The 24,499-nt window shown below is 46.9% G+C and overlaps 1 protein-coding gene across 2 annotated transcripts in view; it reads right to left on the minus strand.

Moving 5' to 3' along the window:
* Positions 1 to 24,499, minus strand: part of CRTC3 (CREB regulated transcription coactivator 3) — a 100,054-nt gene that overhangs the window by 13,564 nt on the left and 61,991 nt on the right. For both annotated transcript variants that reach the window (XM_041751536.1, XM_041751535.1), the window contains exons 4-10: positions 18,999 to 19,060; positions 16,746 to 16,808; positions 14,578 to 14,678; positions 8,020 to 8,055; positions 6,251 to 6,336; positions 4,481 to 4,530; positions 157 to 374 (exon numbers count right to left, since the gene is read on the minus strand). In XM_041751536.1, coding sequence (XP_041607470.1) covers positions 157 to 374; positions 4,481 to 4,530; positions 6,251 to 6,336; positions 8,020 to 8,055; positions 14,578 to 14,678; positions 16,746 to 16,808; positions 18,999 to 19,060 — 616 coding nt within the window. The remainder of the gene's footprint in view (positions 1 to 156; positions 375 to 4,480; positions 4,531 to 6,250; positions 6,337 to 8,019; positions 8,056 to 14,577; positions 14,679 to 16,745; positions 16,809 to 18,998; positions 19,061 to 24,499) is intronic.

Below are 24,499 nucleotides of genomic sequence, written 5' to 3' on the forward strand. Positions count from 1 at the left end.
AAATGTCAAGAGCCACCTGTTCTGTCAGAACAGGTACATAGCTATCTCTCACTCAGATGCAATAGTTCTCATTCAACAATTCATGGGAGACCACCTATGATTAAGTCACCAGGGTACATACATGGGCACAGTCCTTACCAAGTAGGGGACACTTACCAGAAGAGCTTCTTATGCCCAGGTGAGTCATAGCAGCCGGCAGGTTGCCCACACTATTCCCCACACTCATACTCCCAAAGATGTGGTCACTGGTATCCAGTGAGGCTGGCATGGGTGCGGAGTAGTGGAGGTTGGTTAGATCTGGCAATGACCCCCCGGTGTTCAGGGTCCCCAAAAAGGGCGAGAGGCCTATGTTTTGACCATTGTGTGGAAAAGCACTGGAAAAAAAAAAGAGTATTTCTTTCTAAAGTGCATTTGGTTGCTCGGGAACAGAACATACTTGTCAAATAAAGGCAGTGGGTATCAAACATCGAAGTCCTTATGTAGGCTTTGACTCTCTCTCGTTCTGAGAACTTGCATCCTTGGCTTAACCCTTCTGAAGGGCAACTGCCTTACCTGTTACATCAGACTAAGGATGTCATCTATGCCCACTTTACAGAAATATTTTCCGAGACCAGATCAGACTATGGATGCAAAAGTTCTTTGAAAAAATATAAAGCCCTATATAAAATGTGAGTACCTGCTTTATCTTTGTATGGTTCTTTTTGCTAGATTTTAAAAGTATCTCCCCCCCCGCAAAAAAAAAGTCTTTCTGCATCAGGCAGATACCTTCCAAGATATATTTAGTTAGTTTTCATAAATTGTAAAGTGAGAGAGAGATGTTACTATTCACTTATCCAAATCTGCCGGTTGGCTGGTCACTGTGTGCCAGGCACTGGGCTGAGTGCTGGTGGCATAAGGACGAATGGGCCAAGTGTCTGGATTCGCAGTCAGGCCCACCCGATGGCTGCAGGCCTGGAGCAAGAGTGTGTGTGGAGGCCCACATACCATCTGCTGAAGCTTCTCAAAGTTATGGATCTAATTAACAAACCCTTAAATGAACCATGTTCCTTGTTTCTATCCTGACAACTATACCTCCATAATAGCCTGGAAGGCCAGATTAAGAGAATCCTCTGGCTCCTTTAAGTTCTGCACTGGGACATATGGAGGTGGCTGTGGTCCTTGGGTCCATCACCATCTCTTCCCTCCCAGCCTGCCCCTCACCATGGGCACCCATGGAGCTATCCCAGCCTATAGGCCAAGCCCTGGCCACACTCCACATCCCCCGTCACCCCTTGGGCAGGTGGTGTGTTCCCTGGTGGCCCCTTGGACTCCAGACTCCATGGGAGTGAGGTGTCTAAAAGGTGGGGCTCTGGGAAGGACCGCCTAGCCTAGGTCTGAGGGGCACTGTTCTAGGGGTTCACAGGCAGGCAGGAGAAACAGACCCGTGGCAAAGCAAGCAATGTGGAATGAAGCATGTGGGGTCAGGGATGATAAAGTGTGGGATGCCTATCGGGGACGAGGGATGCTGGGAACACAGTAGCCAGAGTTGCCAATCTCCGGATGGGCTGGTAAAAGAACACTTTACGAAGCACATGACAGGGAGTTTATGCTTCAAGGAAGCAGTCTGACATGGCCAGGTTGTCATGGCAGAGCCAGGAAGGGGTGGGTGGCTGGAGACCAGGTAGGAGGGGGTGGAGTGAACAAGGGTAAGGTGCCGTGCTGTTCTGAAGACTCTGGACCAGGGACTGTTGGAAGGTAGGGAGCCCAATGTAAGCTGCAGGATGACATTTTAGAAATGCCACTGTGGTCAGTGTGAAGGGTGGTGTAAGGGAGCGAGAGTGAGGCAGGGATGGTCCAGGTCTCACCCAGGGAGAGAGTAGTGAAGCTAAAGAGGGGGGGAATGGCTGGATGAAGGTGGTTGGAGGAAGGAGCTGTTCTTAAGGAGCAGGGGAAGGGTCATGGATTCAACCAAGGGCACTGCTGTCTACACAGCACCTCTCAGGGACCAGCCACAGGCATTAGGGTCTCGAGAGACTCCGACAAGGCAGGGAGGCAGCCATATGATACAAGTGTGTAGTACAGTGACCTAGCCTGGTGGCATGAGGTCTGGAGGGGATAACCAGTGGGCTGGGGCACTCCCTGGGACACTCCTGGGCTGAGTTCGAGGACCCAGACAATCTAGGTGGGAAAACCATTTCAGGCAGAGTTCATGGCATGGGCAAAGCAGGGAAGCATGAAACCACACAGCATGCCCAAGGAATTGAGACAGGGCAGGAAATACGGCAGGAAGGTCAAGTGCAGGAGGGGTGGTGGTGAGGGAGGTGGGGCTGGATAGGTGGGCAGAGAACACACCAGGCTCAGACTGACAAGCAGCCAGGGAAGGCTAGAAGGGGAAAACATAATCCTTCTGAGGACAATGTGGCTAATGGATAGGGGAGGGAGGACGGGCAGAAGGAGCAGAGCCTGGGGCCAGGGAGGTGAGTGGTGGCTGGTGCTGCTCAGTAGTCAAAGGAGGAAAGGGGAGAGCATGGGAATGGAGAGACAGGGATGGAGCCTAGGGACACTTAAGGCAGTATTGGAGAAGGACTCCCAATATTCCAGCATAAGGACACTAGCCTAGGGACACATGGGTGTGAGTAGACTGGGGATGAGGGTGGGAGCTATGGACGATAACGAATTCTTAGATACTGAATTTCCACAGGACAAGAGGACGTGTAATGGGGACATCTCTTGAGGACAGTTCCCTTGGAACAGTGAGGGTGGAGGCCAAGCCACAGTCAGTTGAGGAGTGGACAAGCAGTAAGGAAGAGGAAGACTCAAGAGTAAATACTCTTTCAAAAGTGCAGCTAAGAATTCTAGAAATGAGGGACACCTGGGTGGTTCAGTGGTTGAGCATCTGCCTTTGGCTCAGGTCATGGTCCCAGGGTCCTGGGATGGAGTCCTGTATTGGGCTCCCCGTAGGGAGCCTGCTTCTCCCTCTGCCTGTGCCTCTGCCTCTCTCTGTGTCTCTCATGAATGAATAAATAAAATCTTTAAAAAAAATTCTGGAAATGAGCAGGAAGGAAGTAACTAAAAGGGAACTTAGGGCCAAGGCAGGAATTTTTCCATGCAGATTCCTTAATCAGTACATTTAAACACAGAGAGAAAACCTAGTAGAGCAGGCAAGGCTGAACACCAGGAGAGGGAAGGATGGGCAGGAGGGAGAGACCTCAGAAAGGCCAGCGTGGACAAGGGCTAGGGAGGGTAAGGTGGTCAGTGTTGGCTGGGAGGATACTTGTGTCTCTGGTAGGACAGGGTGGGGAGGGAAGCTGAGCCTTCGTTCCTGGTGGCCTCCCCCTTTTCCTGGTAAGGTAGGGGGACTTGCAGAACCATGCAGGCTTGGGAGGATGTGGGGAAGAAGGAAAGGTGTCCATTTTGACGAATGAGGAAGAAGTTTTGGTTGTAGAAAAACTGAATGTGATAACTTGTCTTTCAGGCTGGCTGGATAGAGGAGACAGGTTATGAGGTTAAAGGTCATGGATTAGAAAAATGGACTTGAGAACCCCCAGATGCTCACCCTGAGAGCGGATGGGCTCTCTTTGACTGCTGGGCGGCAGGCAGGAACAAAGGCAGAGGGAGGAAGTGGGGAAGGCGGGGCGGCGGCACACAGCAGGGATGGTGTGAACCAGGTCACTGGTGGCATTCAGAAGGGTTCCTCTCTGCTCGCCAGAAATACAAGCTGTCACTTTCCAAATATACCTACGACCCACTGGAGTCCTTTCCTGGATGTGCTATGGGACAGGTAGTGCTATCCCAGGTTCAAGACCGTCTGATGATTCCAACCTTCCTTTGAGTCCAGGGCAGGCGACGCTAGGCCCCTCACTCTTTAGGGAGTAAAGTTGTACACTACTAAATACACTCATTATTTAGTGGCTTTATAAGCTCCCTTTTATATTTGCACATTTTCCTATTTATTCCTCTTTTGCTGATTTTTAAAAAAATTTTGGTACAATACACCCCACAGAAGTTTATCACGCGTTAAGTGGATGGCTCAGTGGTATGAAGGACATTCACAGACACTCTGCCCATCGGCTTGTACATGAGGAAGCTGCCAGGCAGCCTGACACTGTCCCGGGCCCCCCAGTGCCCACCCCGCAGCCAGCCCCTCAGTCTGTGTGGCCCCCCCACAACGCCTACCCTGCGGCCCTCAGCCACTGCAGTCCCCCGATGCCACCTCTGCTTCATGGCCGAGCTGCAGGTTTACCCACACTTGGCTGTATTATTCTCAAGTGTATTCACGGCAGTTCTAGTGCCCTTATGTGATTTCATTACTTTAAACAAACAAAATATGAGCACCAAGGGGAGCTGTTGCTTTTATGAACCTTCAGTTGACTTCCAAGTTACACATAACAAGTGAAGTTTCTCGGAGTTTGGGGGCAACGTAATAAGACTTTCCTTTGAAGGGGAAAAAATCTTTAGGCCAGTTGGTCTCTGGACCACAAACAGAAAGAATACTACTTACTTGCCACCTCCAACATCACAGGATCGAGGGCGCCCTGTCAGGGACTGAATCTGGGGAGAGAGAGAAACCTGGGCTTACTTCACCATCAAGTCAAATTCAAGTTTCTTAAAAGTGCCTTTGTACGGGTATTGGGGCTCCAGTCAGTGCAGGTGAGAGCTGGGGCAAGTAAGGAGCCTCCACACACAGCAGCCACTTCAGCTTGGACTAGACTTTCCCTGGCACAAGGGTCGCATGACATTAGTAAATTTTCTTAATTTTCGCCCTGTTACTTTATCTTCTAGATGAATATTGTTTCCTTCAAAAAGGCCAACGTTTTATAGAAGGAGCTTTTATAAATAAACGTTACTTTTTTCAATTGGCTTCAGAAGAAAAGAAAATAGAAAAAAAGAGTGAAGGAGGAGGAAATTAATGTCAGAAAGAAACACATATTCCCACTAGACTATAAGCTTCACCAGGGCAGGGGTTCTAATTTTGTTCACTGTAGTATCCCTGCAGCTAGAACTCCTGGCCACAGGGGCTCTATAAATAGACATTGAGAAAAATGAATGTACCATTGACTCAGCTGCTTTCCCAGAAATGATTTATGGAGCGCTGCAAATCCATAAGAACTAGGATGAGCACCTTCTTCTAGAGAGAGCAGTCCCTAATTTGGGGAGGAGTGGGTACCATGGCCCTCTTTGCTGGAGAAGATAGGGCTGTCTCTGATACAAGCCTCCAAAGCCACCTGTGCCTCCCACGGCCACAAAAACAGTATGGCTGTTCCTCCTGTGTTTAAGTTTGTGAAAAAATTTTAAGCTTATTTATTTAAGTTAATCGCTACACCCTACATGGGGCTCGAGCTCACAACCCCAAGATCAATAGTCTCACATGCTCTTCTGAGGGAGCCTGCCAGGTGCCCCTAAGTACATAGACTTTAAATTATATCTCCCTCTCCCCACCAAAACAATGAAACATGAGATACATCTTGCTTTTACATCTTGCATTGTTTGCAAACACAAAAACAAACACAAAAACCCTTTGAAGCCCACCCTTAATGCTAATGATGATTTTGATAGGTCTGGCAAACTGGAACCTGACCAAGGAGAACCCTGGACAGATGGGGATACTTAGAGGAGTGCAAGCCATTGTAACAGAGCATCACTCATGGCTGGAACAGATGACCTGTTTTCTTTCAAAGGAAACACAGCTCCCCTACAGGAAGAAAGGCCGAGTCAAGTCCTGTGGGCCTCCCTCCTTCAGTGGGTGAGGTTTCCAGAGGGCACCACAGTGGAGGTCAGCTGGCATGGCTGTGCATGCAAGTACTCAGAGGCTCATAGAAATCAGAAAACAGATGACTTATTTACTGACTCCCCAAGGACTCAGGTCAAATAGCCTTGATTAAAGAAAGGGATCTCTGGTGAACCAGCAATTCTGCACAGAAGCTGGTGACAGGGAGGAGGTCCGGCTGTAAAACAGAACAATCTGCCTAAGACTGATGACCGGGCCTTTGTGCTTTTAGGAACATGCACGAGGTGTGAAGGATGGACAGGTTCTTCTGAATAAGTAAATTCACATGAAAAGCATAAGTCGAGAGATCACTGCACTGATTCATCAGCACAACTGTGGTCAGTTTCATTTAAGCCATCATTCCCTAATACTTTCTTCCATCTCTGTCCCCGGACGTCCTCACCTCCTTTTCCTCCATCCCTCTTATTTTCTCCACTGAAGGATTTTACAATGACCTCGCAGGTGTAAATGTTCAGGGACAACGAACACAGACTGCTCCCCTACCTCCTTTGTCTCCCATAGTTGTTTTGGCAGTGGCTTGGGAACGTTTAACAGATTCTCTTCTTTCAACGGGCCAGGGAAGGACAGCACTAAAAGGAGGGGAAAAAAGCAAATTCACTGCATTTAGAAGGCAGCCATCCCACCCTCAGCCAAATTATCTTTGTAAAAAAATGACTCGTGATATATATGTATTGACTGTCTACTAGAGAATGGGTTGTGAACATGTCTGTGGGGACCCCACAGAGGAGTAGGACATGGATTCAGCCCAGGACCCCAAGAAGCAGCCAGGGGCACAGGGCCGCTGCAGTGTAGACAGGAAGAGACAGTGTGGGCCTCTGCAGCCAGGCACCCAGCAAAACCCTTTGGAGGCACGGGAAGAGGGCATTCCTGAGACAGAGAGATAAGAAAAAAAAAAGCTTAGAAGCAAGGAATCAGTGAGCGACCACTGAGTCAAGCAGCTCTTCTCTGTGGAGCATGGCATAAGTAACAGAGTGGCAGGATATAAAGTTTAGAAGGTCCAGGCAAATTGAGGCCCAGCAAGCTTGGCAAGGAGAGTGTGGAAGTTAGACAGGATGGGGAGAGACCACAATGGTCCAGCGGAGACAAAATGAGGATAGTCAAGAGGAATGCCATAAGGAAGACAGGGCAGCAGTGAGGCTGCTTGGAGATGGGCTGGGGCAGGGTACAGACAGTAACTGAGAACCCAGAGGGCTTGAGGGATTGCTGCTGGATGGCCAGCTCTGTGCCAAGGGACCATTCCAAGGTTTCCAATCTGGCCAGGTGAAACAAGGATCACAGGATCTGATGTCAGGAAGAGGACGCATCACGAGAGACACTGGTGACTGCTTGGAACTACAAGTGCCGTTAGGTATTGGTGACCACATAGGCTCCCGTGTAACTGTCATGTGTCATGGCTGTCCTGTCTTAGCCCCACACAGGATAGTCTGTGTACCCAAGGATAACAGACCCCAGAAGGTCATGTGAAACAGAGACCAAAGTTGCTGAGCAAATTCTGAGATGCAACGCTCTTTACAGGTAGCCTACTCAGCGCCAGGAAGACAGCTGTCATGTCTGCTTGGAAATTCTGAGCTGCACCAGCACTCCCAGGTGACTCTCTTCATCCTGGTATCAAAGCCACTCTCTTTTGAAAAGCTTATTTGGTCCAGTTAAATTTCAGGCTATAATGATTCAGAGAAAGAAAACCAGTGCTGGTGCTGAATGAATAAAATAACCATGTCATTCTCATTTGTCAGTGGCTTTTGAGTGTCATTTCAGTAGATCTCCAACATCAATTGGCTCTATGAAACACAGTATCTTCTACAAGATCTGCAATTTCGTTTTGCAATCAATTTGCCTTTTTCTCGCATTGTTTACTTATGTGTGTCAATTACTGACTTGCAAAACTTTCTAAATAGGAAGAGGCAGATAGCTGAGAAAGAAAGGGTCTTGGGATAACTAACGGTTTAAGGTGACTGATTCATTAATATTTTCATGTGGTTACAACTTTTGCTTCCCTGCACAACCCTGTGACCACGGGACTATGGGGACTCAGATGACAAGGAGCTTTTGTGATCTAAGTATATGGTTCCTCTCCTGTGCCCTTGATTGTGGTTAGCCTGGATTTTATACAGCTTCTCAGAAAAGTCAACTGATCAGCCGCCATCGGCACTTGAGGAAGTACTAAAAACAGGAGCAGGAAGGAGCATGAAGGGAGTCTAGAGGCACTGTGGCCAGCGTCTTGCTCAGCGCCTGTAGGTGACAGCAGTTCATACCTTCTCCATGTACATCGTTCTCACCATCACAGAAACCTAGGGAGAAAAAAAACAACACACTTTTATGTGGTGTTTTCAATTTCATTTATCTAAGAATTAGTGACTTTTTTTTTTTTAAAGATTTTATTTATTTATTCATGAGAGACACAGAGAGAGAGGGGGGCAGAGACACAGGCAGAGGGAGAAGCAGGCTCCATACAGGGAGCCCAACATGGGACTCGATCCCGGGTCTCCAGGATCAGGCCCTGGGCTGAAGGCGGGGCTAAGCGACCAGGCTGCCCTATTAGTGACTCTTTCGGATTTGAAATAGAATTGTGAAAATTCCAAGGCAATTTTGGTACACTGATGTTCATACAAGGTGCATCAGCATTTCTACTAAATTTAAAATAGGTACAGGGCAGCCCCGGTGGCCCAGCAGTTTGGCGCCACCTTTCGCCGGGGTGTGTGATCCTGGAGACCCAGGATCGAGTCCCACGTCGGGCTCCCTGCATGGAGCCTGCTTCTCCCTCTGCCTGTCTCTGCCTCTCTCTCTCTCTCTCTCTCTCTCTGTGTGTGTCTCTCACGAATAAATGAATAAAATCTTTAAAAATAAATAAATAAATAAAATAGGTATGGCCTATTTAAATCTAAAGTTGGCTCCTTTCTATTTTTCTTTTAAAATGATCTCAGTCTTAATTTTTTTTTATTGCCTCTCTCCTGAAAGAGGAACAAAGTCTGAAACTTTATTCAAATCATAAAATAAAGAAATACGGATCAAAACTCACAAGTTGGAGGCTAAGGGCAGGTAACTCCAAAAGTTTACATGGCTGTTTTGTGCTTACCCTGTGTGTCTAGAGGGAGAGACATGGAAGTTCCATGTTGTATGTTGTTATATATATATTGCTTGCAATAGTCAAGTTATTTTAAAAAGAAATTTATCCACAGTCTCAATTTAAGTAGTGCATATGATAGCTGTTCACAAAGTCTTACAAATTTGGCTTGGAATATATTCTGGCTGAATCAAATATTTCTAATCCATAAAACAAACTGCAGATGACAAAGTACAGTATTTCCCACTGCTCTAAGCTAAAACGAATGAATTATGCCAAGAATGTGATACGTTACCATCCTTGGAGCAATCAAATACACTAAATGAGTTTTCAGTATAAAATCAGGCAAAGTTTTAAGTTCTGAGCCTTTAAATATACTGAAATGCTTAAAGTTTAGATAAGTTTCTGAAGAAGCTCAGTCTTTGAGTTAACCCGATGAGCCTCTACAGCTTAAACAAAATGTCTAATGGTCATTCATTCAACATGCATTCATTGAGTTCCCACATGGAGGGAGTGTTAGGTGTGCCCAGGTGGTCGAGTGCAGGTGAGAAGTTGGAACACAGCGGCAAATTCTCTAAAAGAGGCAGAAGACAGATAATTTCGGTGGAGTCCAAGGGCAGAAGCAACATTAAGAATCCCCAGAAGCACTAACAGGTTGATGAATGAAGCACACCACTCAAGACAGAGTTTCTCTCTGCCCATTGAAACAGAACCTAAGTTAGTAATTTAAGATTTTATTTTAGGGCACAGAAAGACTTGGGTAAGCTTGTTAAAATGCAGCCTCATGGGCCCAAGCCTCAAAAACTGATTCAGGGAGTGTGAAGATGGGCCCAGGAATCTGGTTTTAACCATCACCTCTGAGGACCTCCACAGATAGTCCTTGGCACACTACCTGGACCAGGCTAGAGCTTTGTCCCAATTCAACAAGTCCAAAGACAGCAAGGTGGGACGCCTGGGCTCAGCAGTTGAGTGTCTGCCTTTGGCTCAGGGCATGATCCTAGTCTGGGGATCGAGTCCCACATCGGGGTCCCCACAGGGAGCCTGCTTCTCTCTCTGTATGTTTCTCATGAATAATTAAAATATTTAAACAAAACAAAACAAAACAAACAAACAAAAACAAAGACAGCAAGTGAGGGCTGACTGGCTGTCTCAGTGGGAAGACCATGCAATTTTTGATCTTAGGGTTGTGAGTTTGAGTGCCATGCTGGGTGTGGAGATTACTTTAAAATCTTAAGGGGATACCTGGGTGGCTCAGTCAGTAACACATTTGACTCTTGATCTCAGGGTCATGAGTTCAAGCCCCACGTTGGGCTCCACACCCAGCATGGAACCCACTTAATGAAAATAAATAAATAAAATAAAATCTTTAAAAAACAGAAAACAAAGCAAGGTGAGCAGAATATTAGAAAATGAGGTGCAGAGAGACAAAACGTGTAGCTCTACAACTGGTACTGTCAGAAGGAAGGTAGAGAAACTTCTGATTCTATTTTGGCTTCCTTGGGGCCCTCATCTCAGGAAAGGGCTGGGAGCTTGACCATCCTGACCATGAAACAGTGACCATCCTGGTAAAAATAATAAACTAAGCTTCATTCAGCCATCAGGTGTGGTATGTTGTCATCTCTGTTCATCATCAAGACCCCAACCACCCTGGGCTCCTTCAGTAAGGCTGACCTGCCCCTGGAACATGAGGACCGACTGAGGGTGACCTTATAAAACTGACACCCCACATGCTATTCTATCAGTGCCACTCCTCTCCCTCAGACTGGAACAGAAGGAAGGCTTCGTGGAGGAGGTGGCATCCGAGTTAGGCCCTGAAGGATAACGACGAGGATGATAATACTAAGAGCCAGCACTACTGTTCCTTTCCTGTGTGCCAGGCTTCTCACCACTCTGAGGCGCTATGTGTTGTCCTCACAGCAGCCCTGAGGCAAGCACTGTGAGCACCCCCAAGATCACACTGCTAGCAAATTCTGGACTAGATCTCTGGCCTGTGTGCCTCCAGAATGTACAGCTGCTGTAGCTGGAGGGATTTAGGCACAGGGAAGTGAGGCTGAAGGGGACACCCCAGCGTAAAGATGGGAGAAGAAGGTGGAGGAGAGGAACAGGAGGTGAGAGGGCAAGAATGGCATCTGGCGGGAGCAGAGGACGGGAGGCATGGCAGATGAGGCCGGTCCAAAGGAATCTGCCAGTAACTTGGCATGATGCAGGGAACAGAAGGGACAGCGTTACGGCCAGGCTTTGGAGAAAGTGTTCCAGCAGCGGGGTGTGAGAGGGATGGAGAGGAGAAAGCATGGAGTCACCAGGGGAGACCAGAAGACTAGTCCAGGCAAGAAGAAATGGGGCAGGGGCAGTGAGGACAGAAGATAGGCAGCTCTGAGGCACGCTACAAGACAGCAGGCCTGGGACTCGGCTGCTGAATGGTGTCAGGGGCATGGGAAGGAGGGTGATGGAAGGCAACTGGCAGCCAGGTTTAGAGTTCAGGTAACCAGAAGAATTGTAGTGGTGAGAACTGATATGCTGGTGCCAATCTAACACAGAACCAACATATCCCAGCCTGGGTTTTATGACTGGATTTTAAAAAGACCATAGGATACAACTAGAACTAAAGCATTAAAACTAAAAAGGGAAATGCTTGTGACTAGACATCTGGAAACAGAGGAAACTCACTCCCATCAGTCCCATGGGGCTATGGGACCGCCACACCAAGGCTGCATCTGTGTTCTGGGCACCCTAGAGGCCTCGGAGCCACGGAGTGCTGACCCTGTAAGAGCAACATGGCCCATGTGCCCTCTGCCCGCTCCCATGCCTGACAAGTCTAAACTCCTTGCTCCAGCCAGACTTCAGAGCAGGGGCGCTGCAAGAGGCAGGTCCCTTCACCACAAGCCTCTGGAGCTCCCACCTCCCATCCAGGCACTCTTGCCACCTGGGTGACGCTTTTTGCCCATCTTTAGATCTAGGATCCTCATGCCTCCCCCTCTCCGTCCTCTATGTGCAATCAGGGGTCATTTAACAGACTCCTTTCCTTCAGGGTTGTTTGCATTTTAGATCTTCTCCTTAACCAAGCAGGTCACAGCGTTTGCCTGGTGGCAGGTCCCTGAGGTCCAAGACATGCCTCTTTCCCAGGGGAGGAGCTCAGGGCTGCGGTTCCCGAAGCTGGTATAACTCATGATCTATCTATAGCTGTGGGTGCAGAGAAGACAATTCTCCCACACTCTTGGTCCTGAGTTCTAGACTGCTCCCAGAAAGGACAGGGACCACGCCAGCCCCCACCTCCACGACAACGTGGGAGCTGGGGAATGGAGGGCGGTCAGGGGACAGTCCTAGGCTGTGGGACAGAGCCAGATTCACAGGGAGCCCTGACGCTGGCCTGGCAGTATGCGTGTGAAATGGCAAACTACACCTGCCACCAGGGAAATCAGGTCATTGCTTCTCTTCATAGATTCTGGATAATGAAATGAGAAGAGAGAAACTAAAAATCCTGTCTGGTTGTGTAAGCTTATTTCTGTCATTTACATCAGCCACTTACAATTGACACCTAATTGTCATGCAACCCAATAACCACTGTGAAAATTACTAAGCATCTATCAGACTGATGGCTTTATTCTGTGGGGACACAAACTCCTCCTCAAGGATATGCCTATCATTGCTCATGTCGTTAAGTAAGAGCAGATGCTCCCTTATCATGGGCTTGCAAACAGACCAACAGGTAGGGGAGAGAGGCTGCATCACTGAGCTCGGGAAGGATTCCCAGGCAAAGAGCAGTTACTATTCTGCTACAGAGCCTGAATCCTGGGCTTCAATGATATTTTCCCATCACTTTTTAAATCTTTACTTTATTTGGTTGGTTCTATAATAAATAGCTTTTTGCAAAGCTAGCCAATATTTTTAAAATCTGAAAGGAAGGAAAATGAAAAACTTTTAATGAATTACAGGGAGAAAATATACAAAACTATTTAAAATAGCTCCCACCAACAAATATAATTCTCCAGAAATAATCCCCATCCTTGGAGACTTGAGTAATATTTTAAACACACTGGCTTTCCCATGTAAACACATCCATATTTGGATGTGTTTCTGAGTTGTGCTATACTTGCACGGCAACTGTGCAGAAGCAGGCACACGGCTCGGCCCTCTGTGCTGGATCTCTGCCTGCTCTCCACGCCTGATGGATGCCTGTTGGATGCTGGGGCCCCATTATCTCTCACCGCTGACTTGAATGAAAAAGGAGGGACCACCTTGATTCTCAAGTCAGCTCAGAAATTCTGCTCCAGGTTTCCTTTTTGCCCCGTCTGCCTGGAGCAAGGCTGCCATTGTCCTGCCGTTATTCCTCCTCACCCCTTTGACATCTCTCACCTCTTCCCTCCCAGCTTCGGGCGCCTGGCATAAATAATACTTCACCCAGTTAATCCCTTCCTTCACTTCTTCTCTCTGCAGGCAGGCCTGAAAGGCTCTTTATTTAAATTCCCTATGATTGCCTTCTGCTCTCTAGGCCTCTGGCCCTTTCTGCAGAAGCATAAACTTTGCAGAGAGGACAACAGAAATGAAGGAATGGCAGAGGCAGAAAGGCGGCTCTGTATCCGGGGCTCCAGGGTCAAAACCCATCCATCTGGTTCCCTACCAGTCCAGGGAGACCAGAATGTTGCTGTCCTTACTGGCACCCCCACTGATCACAGTCTCTGCCTTTCTAGGCTTTGTTTATATGCTCCCATCTCTGCCTCTCCTGAAGCCAAACCAGCGCCATCTCCCCACAGACCCCACTTCTTCAAGCAGTGAGTGGCAGGTTCCTGTCCAATTCCCACATTACTCCCAGCTTGATGTTCACATTCCCATGGGTGGAAATAGTGCTCAGCGGCCCAGACAGACTTTTGAAACTCTCACACTTGAAACGTAAGGGATTGCTTCGGCAAAGACAATCATCTATGAATTGCAACATGGGAACGAATAAAGCAACAGGTATTACTAAATTCCACCACTACTATGTGCAAGGAAATGAGACATTGAACTTTCTCCTAACAGAGACTATTTAGGGTTCAAATGGTCTAACAAATAAAGAAAATCAGAAAGGCTGCCATTATTTTGACCAAGGTTTATTCATTCCCCTGTTTTAAGACCAAACACCTAGCCCTAACTATTTGTGGACAAGAGTCAATCTGCATATGAAACAGGTAATTCCAGACCATTGTTCCTGCTGGATTATCAACCCCAGAAGGAAAGGCAGGCTTGGAATGTTTTAGTGAACCAGTCTGGGGTCCTGGCAGGTTGGATGTCATCACCTAGAGTGCGTTCTAGCAAGGGCTCCATGACTGCAAGCCACTGTGCGATTTCTCCATCACTGAGGGCTCCTCCATGCGGGGCACCCACGCTGAAGGTGAGACCATTAGGATGCTGACTTCAAGAAATCTACACTGGGCAGAAGGAGGGATGTACACCCATGAGAAAGGCAGTTAAATGGCACAAGACAGGCCTGTCCATGGAGGAACTCTGGAATGTTAGAAGGACGTGGGTGGTTCTGGGCTGGCAAGGGGAGGAAGATCAAGGATGGCCCCATGGAAATGACAACAAAGCCAAGAGTATTGGTCAGGTAGCCTAGCATAGATAAGAGAGAAGAAGATGGGGACAGGAAGACACATCAGAGCGGCTGACATGGCTGACAGAGGTAATGACTGAGGGCCATATCCTGGCTCTCGAGTCATTGCCAACAGAACGAGAAAAGCACAGATGCTGTTAGCGGTGGGCCTGTGTGTCTTACCCATGTATGGGGCAGGCCAGGCAGACTGGCCTCCTCCTCCATAGGGGTCCTGGGGCTTGGCACTCAGAGCACTCGTGTGAAGAGCGGAATCAGAATTGGTCCTAAGGGGAGGAGGAGAGAGTCTGAAAATCCATTTTTCCTTAGTGAGAACGCAATATTCTTTGCTGAAAATTATCAACGGGCAAGAAGTCAAGCATCTATAAGCTGAGGAGTTTGAACCTACCTGAAGTCCCTAACATCAATAACCACCTCTGAGGACCACCCACATCCCAAAGATTTTAATCTGTACCTGTAGAGTCTTACACTCTAAAGCCAATGGTATAATGATCTATTTCAACAACCCAGACCTTGGCCTCACCACTTCCCCTATGGAACTTCCTGTTCTCTCCTGCAACTCAGAGGACAGCTGGGACCAGTACATTCTCTGCACCAGATTCTCTCCATCGGACAAAAAAACCCTCTTGTATATGAAGGGTCATCTACAGCAGCAGTTCTGGGAGCTTGCAAGGTCGAGATGGCTTTGAAAATAATACTAGATGTGCTTTGCCCTTCTGCTCCCATTCTCTTATGAGCACTGCAGTTTCCAGCAGATATGTGATGTTGTAAGGTCGCCACTGACAGAATGCATACACAGAGGATCCAGCTATCTTTGAAAGATTCGTAAAAGGTACAAGAATGCCACTCTTCTCAGTAAATTCTTGTTTTAGAAAGTATAAAAGAAGGTATCTGTTATGTTGACAGTAATGAGATTATAATCGCAATTTTTAAAATTTCTAAATTAGCAAGAATCTTTTATAAATCTCTTAATTTAATTTCTAATAGCAATAGATAAACACCATTAGGGACAGCCATATATGCAAACCCTCTTTGAGGGCCTCAGTGGTTTTTAAGGCTGTAAAGGAGTCCTAAGACAAAAAGTTTGGGAACCATCGATCTACAACAAATTTCTGAAATTCTCCCAGATGGCTCCACATTCTACATAACCTTAACTCTAAGAGATAATTACTTATTTTTCTCATCCAAGGCTCAAACTATCTGCCATAAAAAGAATTTGTGAGAGACTTCAAATGAGCCCAAAATGCTACTCTGTGGTCTATTCCAGGTAACAGCCTCCCATGGCCATTAAGCCATGTGGCCTGACTGGGCACCATGGTGGTGTCGTGTTCTGATGAGGGCACAGGCAGTTTGCAACCTGTGTGAGACAGCAGGACGACCACAGGGCCTGGGATCAGAGACCCCTGGGTTTGGATTTCAGCTCCTTTATAGATTCAAAGAGGTGTAAGAGAACATCAATTAAATGTCGAGAGACAACGAGGAAAATCTGAAAACAGCCTGGGTATTGGATAATATGAAGGAATCGCTGTTGATTTTAAGTGTAATAATGGCACTGTGGTTGTGTTTTCTTTAAAAGAAGTTTGTCAACCTTTCCTGTTAGAGGTATTTACAGGTGCAATACTCTATCTAGCAGGGGTGGGTGGGGTGGGATTGGGGGGTGTATGGAAGAAAGGAGATGGCAATGTGTGGATAAGGACAAAAGTGGAAGGGTGGGCACTGGCAATGCTTTTCTCTCTTGTGTATGTTTTGTATTTTGCACTATGAATGTTTGGGTTTTTTTAATCCCAGTTCCATCACATGTTAGCTACGTTGCCTTGGACAACGTGTATCACTTAATCTCTTAAAACAGAAAATAATATTCATTCTTGAAGGATGCTGTCAGGATTGAAAAAAATGTCCTATGTAGAACACTTACACTGGAGCCGGGCCCAGAGTGATCAAGATACTAGTTAAGGCTGGGGAGTGCAAATGCTTCCCTGTTTATTATAGATCATATATGATCCTCATGACCATTCCTCAACAGCAGTATTATTATCTTCCTTTTCTAGGTGAGTAAACTGAGCAACAAGCTGTAACTTACTCAAAGTCACAAGGTAAGAGCCAACCCCATAGTCACTACCCTTGGGACCCCATCAATGTATTCTGTACTGTCTGTGCGGACATTCAGTAAATGGTGGGAGAGTCAGGCTTTTTTTTAAAAAAAAATACTTCATATAAACACAGGTGACACGAATAATCTCTAGCAATTGGAAGATATAAAAAGAACATCAGGACAATCAAATCGAATGGTCTTCTTCTTTACATTTCTTTCCACTAGCAATCAACCCAGGTACCTGTTAAGTGCAGATGTCAGCCTGAACCCAGGATGCTTTTCTTCTTTCCAAGGGTGCTGCTGCCTTTAAAAAAAAAACCAGAATGACATAAAAAGTAAAGATGTTCAATTCACAGGAGCAAAGGGGAGCCTCGGGCCTGAGTTTGAGAACTGGCTCTTCTACTCACCTGGCTGCACAGACTGGGAAAGTCACTTCAAATGCTCCACGCCTCATTCATTTTGCTCAACATTGTTAAAAGGAGGTCAGACTCCATGATCTCTCTGATTCCTATGAGTCCTGATTTCCATGTTTAAAAACCACCACAGGGGTACCTGGGTGGCTCAGTGGTTAAGCATCTGCCTTTGGCTCAGGTCGTGATCCCAGGACCCCAGAGTCCTGCATCAGGCTCCCCCTGGGAGCCTGCTTCTCCCTCTGCCTCTCTCTCTGTGTCTCTCATGAATAAATAAATAAAATCTTTAAAAACTACCACAAATCCATGAGAACAGGATTAGCTAGCTGGGCATAGGAGGCTTGGTTTTGTTTTGTCTTAAAAAGGGCAGACGAACACCTTTGAAATAGTTCAAATCTATAACTGGTTCCTCTAGAGGGAATATGAGGTCTTTGTCCAGATGTGTGGAGAGTTACCACTCAGGACACACCCTGAGAGTGAGGGGGCACCCCCGGAATCCTGGAGGCAAAAACTGTCTTTCCATGTAGACAGCCACGAAGACAAACAGAACTGGCACAGGTGCCGGGTTCATGAAAATGTTACTCTAACTAATCTGGGAAGCTTCCCAGTCTCTGGGAAGCTGCAGACATATTTTTCTTGGATACACATTTTCAAAGTATCAGTTTGGAGATTTTTATGAATTAAATTACAATACTGCATTTCTTCCGTGACCTTGGATCCTGGGATGCCTGAGGGTAGTTGAAAACCTCCTAGGGGCAGAAGCCCCCTGTTATTCATCTTCATATGGACTTCCCAGGTCCTGACTATATTATTCACAGTATGTGCTCAATCAGGATTGGCCCAGAGAACAGATGGAAAGTCAACCTCAACACAGAGAACACTGTGAATGTCTTTTTTTGATATGTACATTTTTAATGTCTCCTAATCTGACTTGGTGATCTGAGAATGATACCACACAAGCAATGGATATACCAGTCTTTTCAGTTAGTTTTATGTTCTATAACCTTCTATACTCAAAAATATTCAGATTTAAAAAAGAAAAAAACCTCAGATTTTTTTTTTTGTATATACCCTGTATACAAAAATACTCAGAGACCCTAAATCAAATCCACTGTGTAAATTACAGTTTGAGAAGCTTATTAAATCTTTCATTCTTTCATTCTTTCCAACGGCTTACTAAGGCACCCTGAGCAAAGGCAGTTATTTTACGTCTCAAACATACGAATACCAAATCAGAGTATCCTTTTTTTTTTTTAAGATTTTATTTATTTATTCATAGAGACACAGAGAGAGAGAGGCAGAGACACAGGCAGAAGGAGAAGCAGGCCCCATGCAGGGAGCCTGATGTGGGACTCGATCCAGGGTCTCCAGGATCACACCCTGGGCTGCAGGCGGCGCTAAACCGCTGCGCCACCGGGGTTGCCCCCAAATCAGAGTATCTTAACGGTAGATGTAGTCCAAGTGTGCTTCCGTTTGATTTTAAAGATGAAGATCTAGATTTTTTAAAATGATTTTTCGGGATCCCTGGGTGGCGCAGAGGTTTGGAGCCTGCCTTTGGCCCAGGGCACGATCCTGGAGACCCGGGATCGAATCCCACCTCGGGCTCCCGGTGCATGGAGCCTGCTTCTCCCTCTGCCTTTATCTCTGCCTCTCTCTCTCTGTGTGTGTGACTATCATAAAAAAAAAAAAAAGATTTTTCATCTTAGATTTCCATATGTATTTAGGATTCTATCTGGAAGACCTAAGTTTTCTAAGAGAAAACAAGATTCTGGGCACCTGGGTGGCTCAGTTGGTTAAGCATCTGCCTTCAGCTCAGGTCATGATCCCAGGGTCCTGGGATTGAGTCCCACATGGGTCTCCTGGCTCAGCAGGGAGTCTGCTTCTCCCTCTCCCTCTGCCCCTCCCCGCTGCTTGTGTGCTCTGTCTCTCTCAAATAAATAAAATCTTAAAGAGAGAGAAAAAACAAGACTCTATGGTTTATATCAGATATTTCTAAAACAATATTCAGGGTGGATAAAATAAAATGAAACCATCGACAAACAACATGGCCCACCCCACCATATCTTTGAAAACAGCTTGCTTACCTTGGCCAACTCTCATCCAGGGGCTGTGAGGAGTAACTGGCTCCGAAAGTACTACCATCAAAGTGAAATTATTTAGTAAAGGAAAAATGAAATTAATGAAAAAGTGAAGCAGAATGAATAAGCCAGAATTATGGAGAGTTAAACATCCAAGTTTCTGGTTATTCTCGTTCTACACCAATAGCTCTTCCTCCATGCTTTCTCTGATAAACTTCCTCTGGAAAGCCTATTCCTCCCACCAGTGCCATCTTTGTGTGATTCATGTGGGGCCTTTTTTTTTTTTTTTTTTTTTTTTGCCTGTGTAATATCTTTTGTTTTGAAGAATGGCTCCCACCTTTCACCCCAAACCTGGTAGTAAGGCCATCGTTCTGCATAGGCCCCTCTGTCCTGTGGGATATACCAGGCTCAGTATTTCTACTGTATCTTATACCTTTGGAAACAGTGATTGGCTCAGGGATGGGCTCATGGCACAAACCAGCCCAAGAAGTGTCTCAAGGGGAGAAAAGGGAGTCCCCTCAGTCAGGGTGATGAACCTGAGAGTCATGTAAAAGCTCTTCAAGAAGAGAAAGCCTGTCCACCAGGAAGTCAACACAGATGTGGCACCTCACAGATACACTCTTGATGCTACTGTATGAACCCCTGGACCTAGACTTGTGCTTCCAGTATAAGCCAGTGAGTTTCCTTTTATCAAGGTGATGGTTCCTATTACTTATAACCAAAAGAGCTGCATTAAATCTGTGGAGAAATGTTAACCTCCCTAGGTTGTCAGGGGCTCCATTCTATAAATTCTGTATTCTTCACGGGGTCTGGCATGCCTTGGAACATATTCCAGATGCACAGTGAAACACATGTGATGCTACACTATCCATGCTGAGAGCAGTAGAGCTGTTTGGTTAATTTAGTTAATTACAACCATAGAACAGTCTTTTTTTTTTTTAATAGAACAGTCTTCTTAAAATATTTTTAACCATGAGCCGCCTAGGTGGCACAGTCAGTTTAGTGACTAACTTGGGTTTTGGCTCAGGTCACGGGCTCAGGGTAGTGAAATGGAGCCCTGCGTTGGGTTCTGCCCTCAGTGTGGAGTCTGCTTGGGTTTCTCTCTCCTTCTGGGCCCTCCCCCTGTTCTTTCTCTCTCTATAAAAATACATAAACAAATCTTAAATTTAAAAAAAATCATAATATTCTCCTGCTAAAAAATCCTTAATGGTTCTATGTAGAAGCCCTCACCTGCTTGGACTCAGGAGGGAATGGAGGGGCCTTATCATGAAGGTCTGGACTGGTTGTCTCAGGTGAGCCAGAATCTGGGATGAGTACAATGTGGCATGAACAGGTTCTCAGTGATTTGGTGTGAAAGGCCTCCTTTGCCAGGAGAAGTGTTATGATCCCAAGTTTCACTTCCTGTGTATTGGTTTTGTCTTATCCAGTTAGCTTATTCCTTCATCTGAATCGAAGTCAATACAGTAGAAGAGATTATTTTCAAAAAGATAAACATTTCTTCAATGTTAACTATTGGGCTTCATGTAGATGAAGTCCAAACCAGAATATGCCACAGGAGGGGACAGGAGAGGCAAAGGTGATCACAAAATAAGAAGCTTCCCCAAGAGATGAAGCACTCCAGCATCTTTGCCAATAGAGCCGTGAGCAAGGAGGCACTGACTCTCACCACCTCTGGTTATCTATTTTTCTGTTCCTGCAGAATTTGGTGAATCTCTGTCCAAAAAAGTATAATTTCATGAAGCAAGAGGTTACTGCTTCTCTCGATACAATGCTCTCTTAAGTCCCTTAGCTAGTACACTAACACAACTCAGTGCACAGGGACAGAATAGCAACATCATGATCAAACACCAATCATTTCAATGTTGAGGTTCTACTTTGCATTTTAGCCTTTCTGATGTATATTAACAACATGAACATGTAGTGATTTCCTGAAATTTATTTTTTACAGGGGTCCCACTACGTTGCCCAGGCTGAGGCGTAATGGCCCTGACAGGAGAAATCAATCCCCCTGTGCACCTGCTCTGTTCCACCCTGGGCAGGCTCACCCCTCCTTAGGCAGTCAGGTGGGCCCCCCACTCCTGCTAGCCATTGTACTGGTGCCGAACTCAGCCTGAACACCTGGCCGGCATGGTGCACCACAGCCCAGAACTCCTGAGCTCAAGCTGTGGCCCCCTTGGCCTCCCGAGGCACTGGGGCCCAGGCAACCTGCCATGCCCAGCTGGGATTTTTAGGAAGAACAGGCTGAGGCATTAGGAGTGAAAAGATGTGCCCTGTGAGCATTCTTAATTCTGTCACACTACATTTACTGAATATTTAAAAACCCAAGGACTGTTGGCATCAAGAGGACCACTAATGTTAGTGGCTTACAGTTGAAGTCAACTGGAGGGAAACCAAGAAAAGGTTATTTCTTCGGAAGATTTTGGAAAGCATCATTTGGGTGGCTTGGACAACTCCACAACACTGACAGGTCCAACAACGTAAAAGTGGGAAAAACAGCCTTATTTGTAAACTTGAATTTACCACGAATTCAACATTTTTGGAATGCCCACAAGCTGCCAACAAGCGAACAGAAAAGCAGCTGGCACCAGGGTTTTTAAGGAGCCAGACAAGCTGGGTGGCCACGGCCCTGTTAGTCCGTCAGCCTAGGTTAAAAACGTCCAAACCTGCACCTCTGCATCTGCCCCCACCCAGTGCCCCCAGTGCACTCCCCTCCAGCTTCTCTGCCTCCCATCCTGCCGTTCCCTGAGTTCTGTAGCCTCGTGGCCCACACTGCTGGTATAGGGACAGGCCGGGGAGAAGGACCCCAGAGTTGCTGGGTGCCACACCGGGGGCAAGGGGTGGCAGCAGCACAGGAGGCTGGAGACACGGAGGGTAAGGGGGGTGCTTGAGGACACAGGGCTGGGCCCACCTGAGCTCACCTGGGGCAACCCCACACCAGACTCTGGCTGTGCAGTCACTCACAAGCTCGTGCCCCCCACTGCCAACAGCACATGAACCCCAGGTCCGAGTCTCCTCCTGCCACCTATTCAGCTTTACCTCTAAAGTACCTGAAACTCTACCTGAAAACCAACTCTTCCTCCTCCCTCGCCTCTGCCCCTTTACTAGTCTGTGTGCCACCGTATTTCACGGACCACAGTGCTCCCCAGGTGCCCAAGGTTCTGGAGAGGAAGCTCCTCCTTGTGTGCCTGCCTCTCAGCCCACCGACATATAGGCAGTGTCAGAGGGAAGCTTCTTACTCACTCTTCCCCAAAGGAAGGGGAGTAGCTCTTCTGCCAATAAGACAGGACATCTGTTGGCCCACGTACCCATGGGTGGGGTCACTGAGCCACAGCGTCTCTCTTCTGTCCTTGCCTGCCTTGTGGCTGGGAGAGCACAGCCAGGCTTCTTCTTTTGGCTTCCTCTTCCCATGTGCTAAGTGTACCTGAGGCCAGGCTCAGGGGAGGCCCTTCTAGAGGCAGCCTGGAAGCTGGCCATGTTCTCTCATAGCCCGGGGAACTCCGGGTTCTACCAGGGGCAGAGGTGGCGAGGCAGGCCTGTGCCCTTCCGTGCAGCTGGCGGGCCATGGGAACTCCGAGTCTGCTCAATAGAAACCCATCCACTGAGACGAGTTCCAGGGTCAGATTTAATACATAAAGCTCATCACAATTTGGTTCCTTCCTAATTTCTCAACCATGTCTTCACCATCATGCTACTTCCTCTTGTCCCTCATCCTCCAACTATGTCCTGCTAGAACACATCCTAAAGTCACATGTTCAGGGAAGTGTAGGAGCTCTTGCGTGTGGGAGGACCTGTTTCCCTTGGCATGTGAGTGACAACTAGGTGGCATGTGCAATTTTGAAGTCTGAGTACTTTCCCCTGAAAACTCCACATCTCTGCCATTTTCTTGTCCTTTACAATGGAAATCACTGCTGGGTGTTAGATAAAAATGGGGTTTTGTGCTCAAATAAATTTTGTTAGTCCTGGGGAAAAAGAGGACGTTTCTTAATGACAGGGCTTCTTGGAGCTCTGAGTTGAACCATGAAGCTCAGGGGGTGGACACAGAGGAGTGTTTCCTCAAACCTAACAGGCCACACACGTCAGAGAAACAGTGTTCTACAAACCAGTGCCCTAAAATTGTCATCTCATCATATGAAAAGAATCAAAGCAAAGCCTGTTCCAAAGAGGAAAGCCATTCCTAACTCTGGAAGGTCTTTATGCCTCTCTCTGCAAACTGCACCAGTTTCCCAGACGCAATACGTTCTTGAACCTTGTTGGGAATATACATCAGAAATTTTCCCAGATGTTTATTTTTCTCTCTCTCAAGACACATTTAGAGGAAGGCACTTGTTATGATTCTTCAGTGTGTCCCCTTCTTTTTCAATGTATATAATCTGCAGGTCTTAAGATAATACTGCGTCTGCTGCAAGTGTAGGTCAACTGTGCAGAAGTTCAGCAAGATGGGGTCTGGGAGCTGTCTGCTGCCCCCAAGGAGTGAGGAGGGCTGCTGAAGGCATGAGCACTGGCAGAAAGGTAGAAGAGCCTCTATTCTGAGTCCTCAAGCCCAGGCCCCAGGCAGGGACCAGGCAGTGCCCCTCCTGCATCCTGACTGTGGCCCCAGCCTAGAACCCAGCTGGACAGGGTCCTACTCTCTGCTTGTGGTGGCCGCCCACCGCAGAAGGAATCTCCCCGTGCCAGAGCTCTGTCTGTTGTGGCTGCCCACTCGGGGAGGAAGCCGGAATACTTATCAAACAATGTTCAACTTATGTGAGACTGCATCACAGGACTGAACCCTTGTCTAGCTAGTCTGCCCCTTCTAGAATAACTTCCCAGCCAAGAAACAGCTGTAGGAAGAGACTTCTGAATACATTTTTTCTTTTTGTCCTAACAGAAGTTCAAGCCAGTGTTAACACTTTCAAATGACAAGTAGTGGGTAGCAGACGTTAAAGAGGTAAGAGGCACCCACGTGAAAGGCCACCATTTTAAGGAAATTATTTCTAAATCAAATGAGTGTGGCCATGAAAAGGAAAGATGGGATCTTTCTTCAAGTTCTCCTGAATCAATTATTATCTTCGACATAAAATCATTCCTCTCCTCCTATATTTCACAGGGAATTCATGGTCCCTGGATTCTACAGAAGAGATGCACTGTCCATCAACAGACAGGCCTAAGCTCAAGAGGCTTTTCTTTTTTAAAAAAAGATTTTATTTATTTATTCATGAGAGACACAGAGAGAGAGAGAGGCAGAGACACAGGCAGAGAGAGAAGCAAGCTCCATGCAGGGAGCCTGATGTGGGACTCGATCCTGGGACTCTAGGATCATGCTCTGGGCTGAAGGCAGGCACTAAACAGCTGAGCCACCCAGGGATCCCCTCAAGAGGCTTTTCTCAATTAGCAGATGTCCAGTCCCCAGGCCCCAGTTAGGTGTTGAGGAAGAGCACACAGATGTCTCAGACCTCTACTGTGTGATGAATTTACCTGTGTATTAATTTGGTTTTTGCCTCCCCTCCCCTTTGGAAGTGACCTGCTTT

Source organism: Vulpes lagopus, chromosome 4 (assembly GCF_018345385.1).
Source record: "Vulpes lagopus strain Blue_001 chromosome 4, ASM1834538v1, whole genome shotgun sequence".
NCBI classification, from domain to species: domain Eukaryota; kingdom Metazoa; phylum Chordata; class Mammalia; order Carnivora; family Canidae; genus Vulpes; species Vulpes lagopus.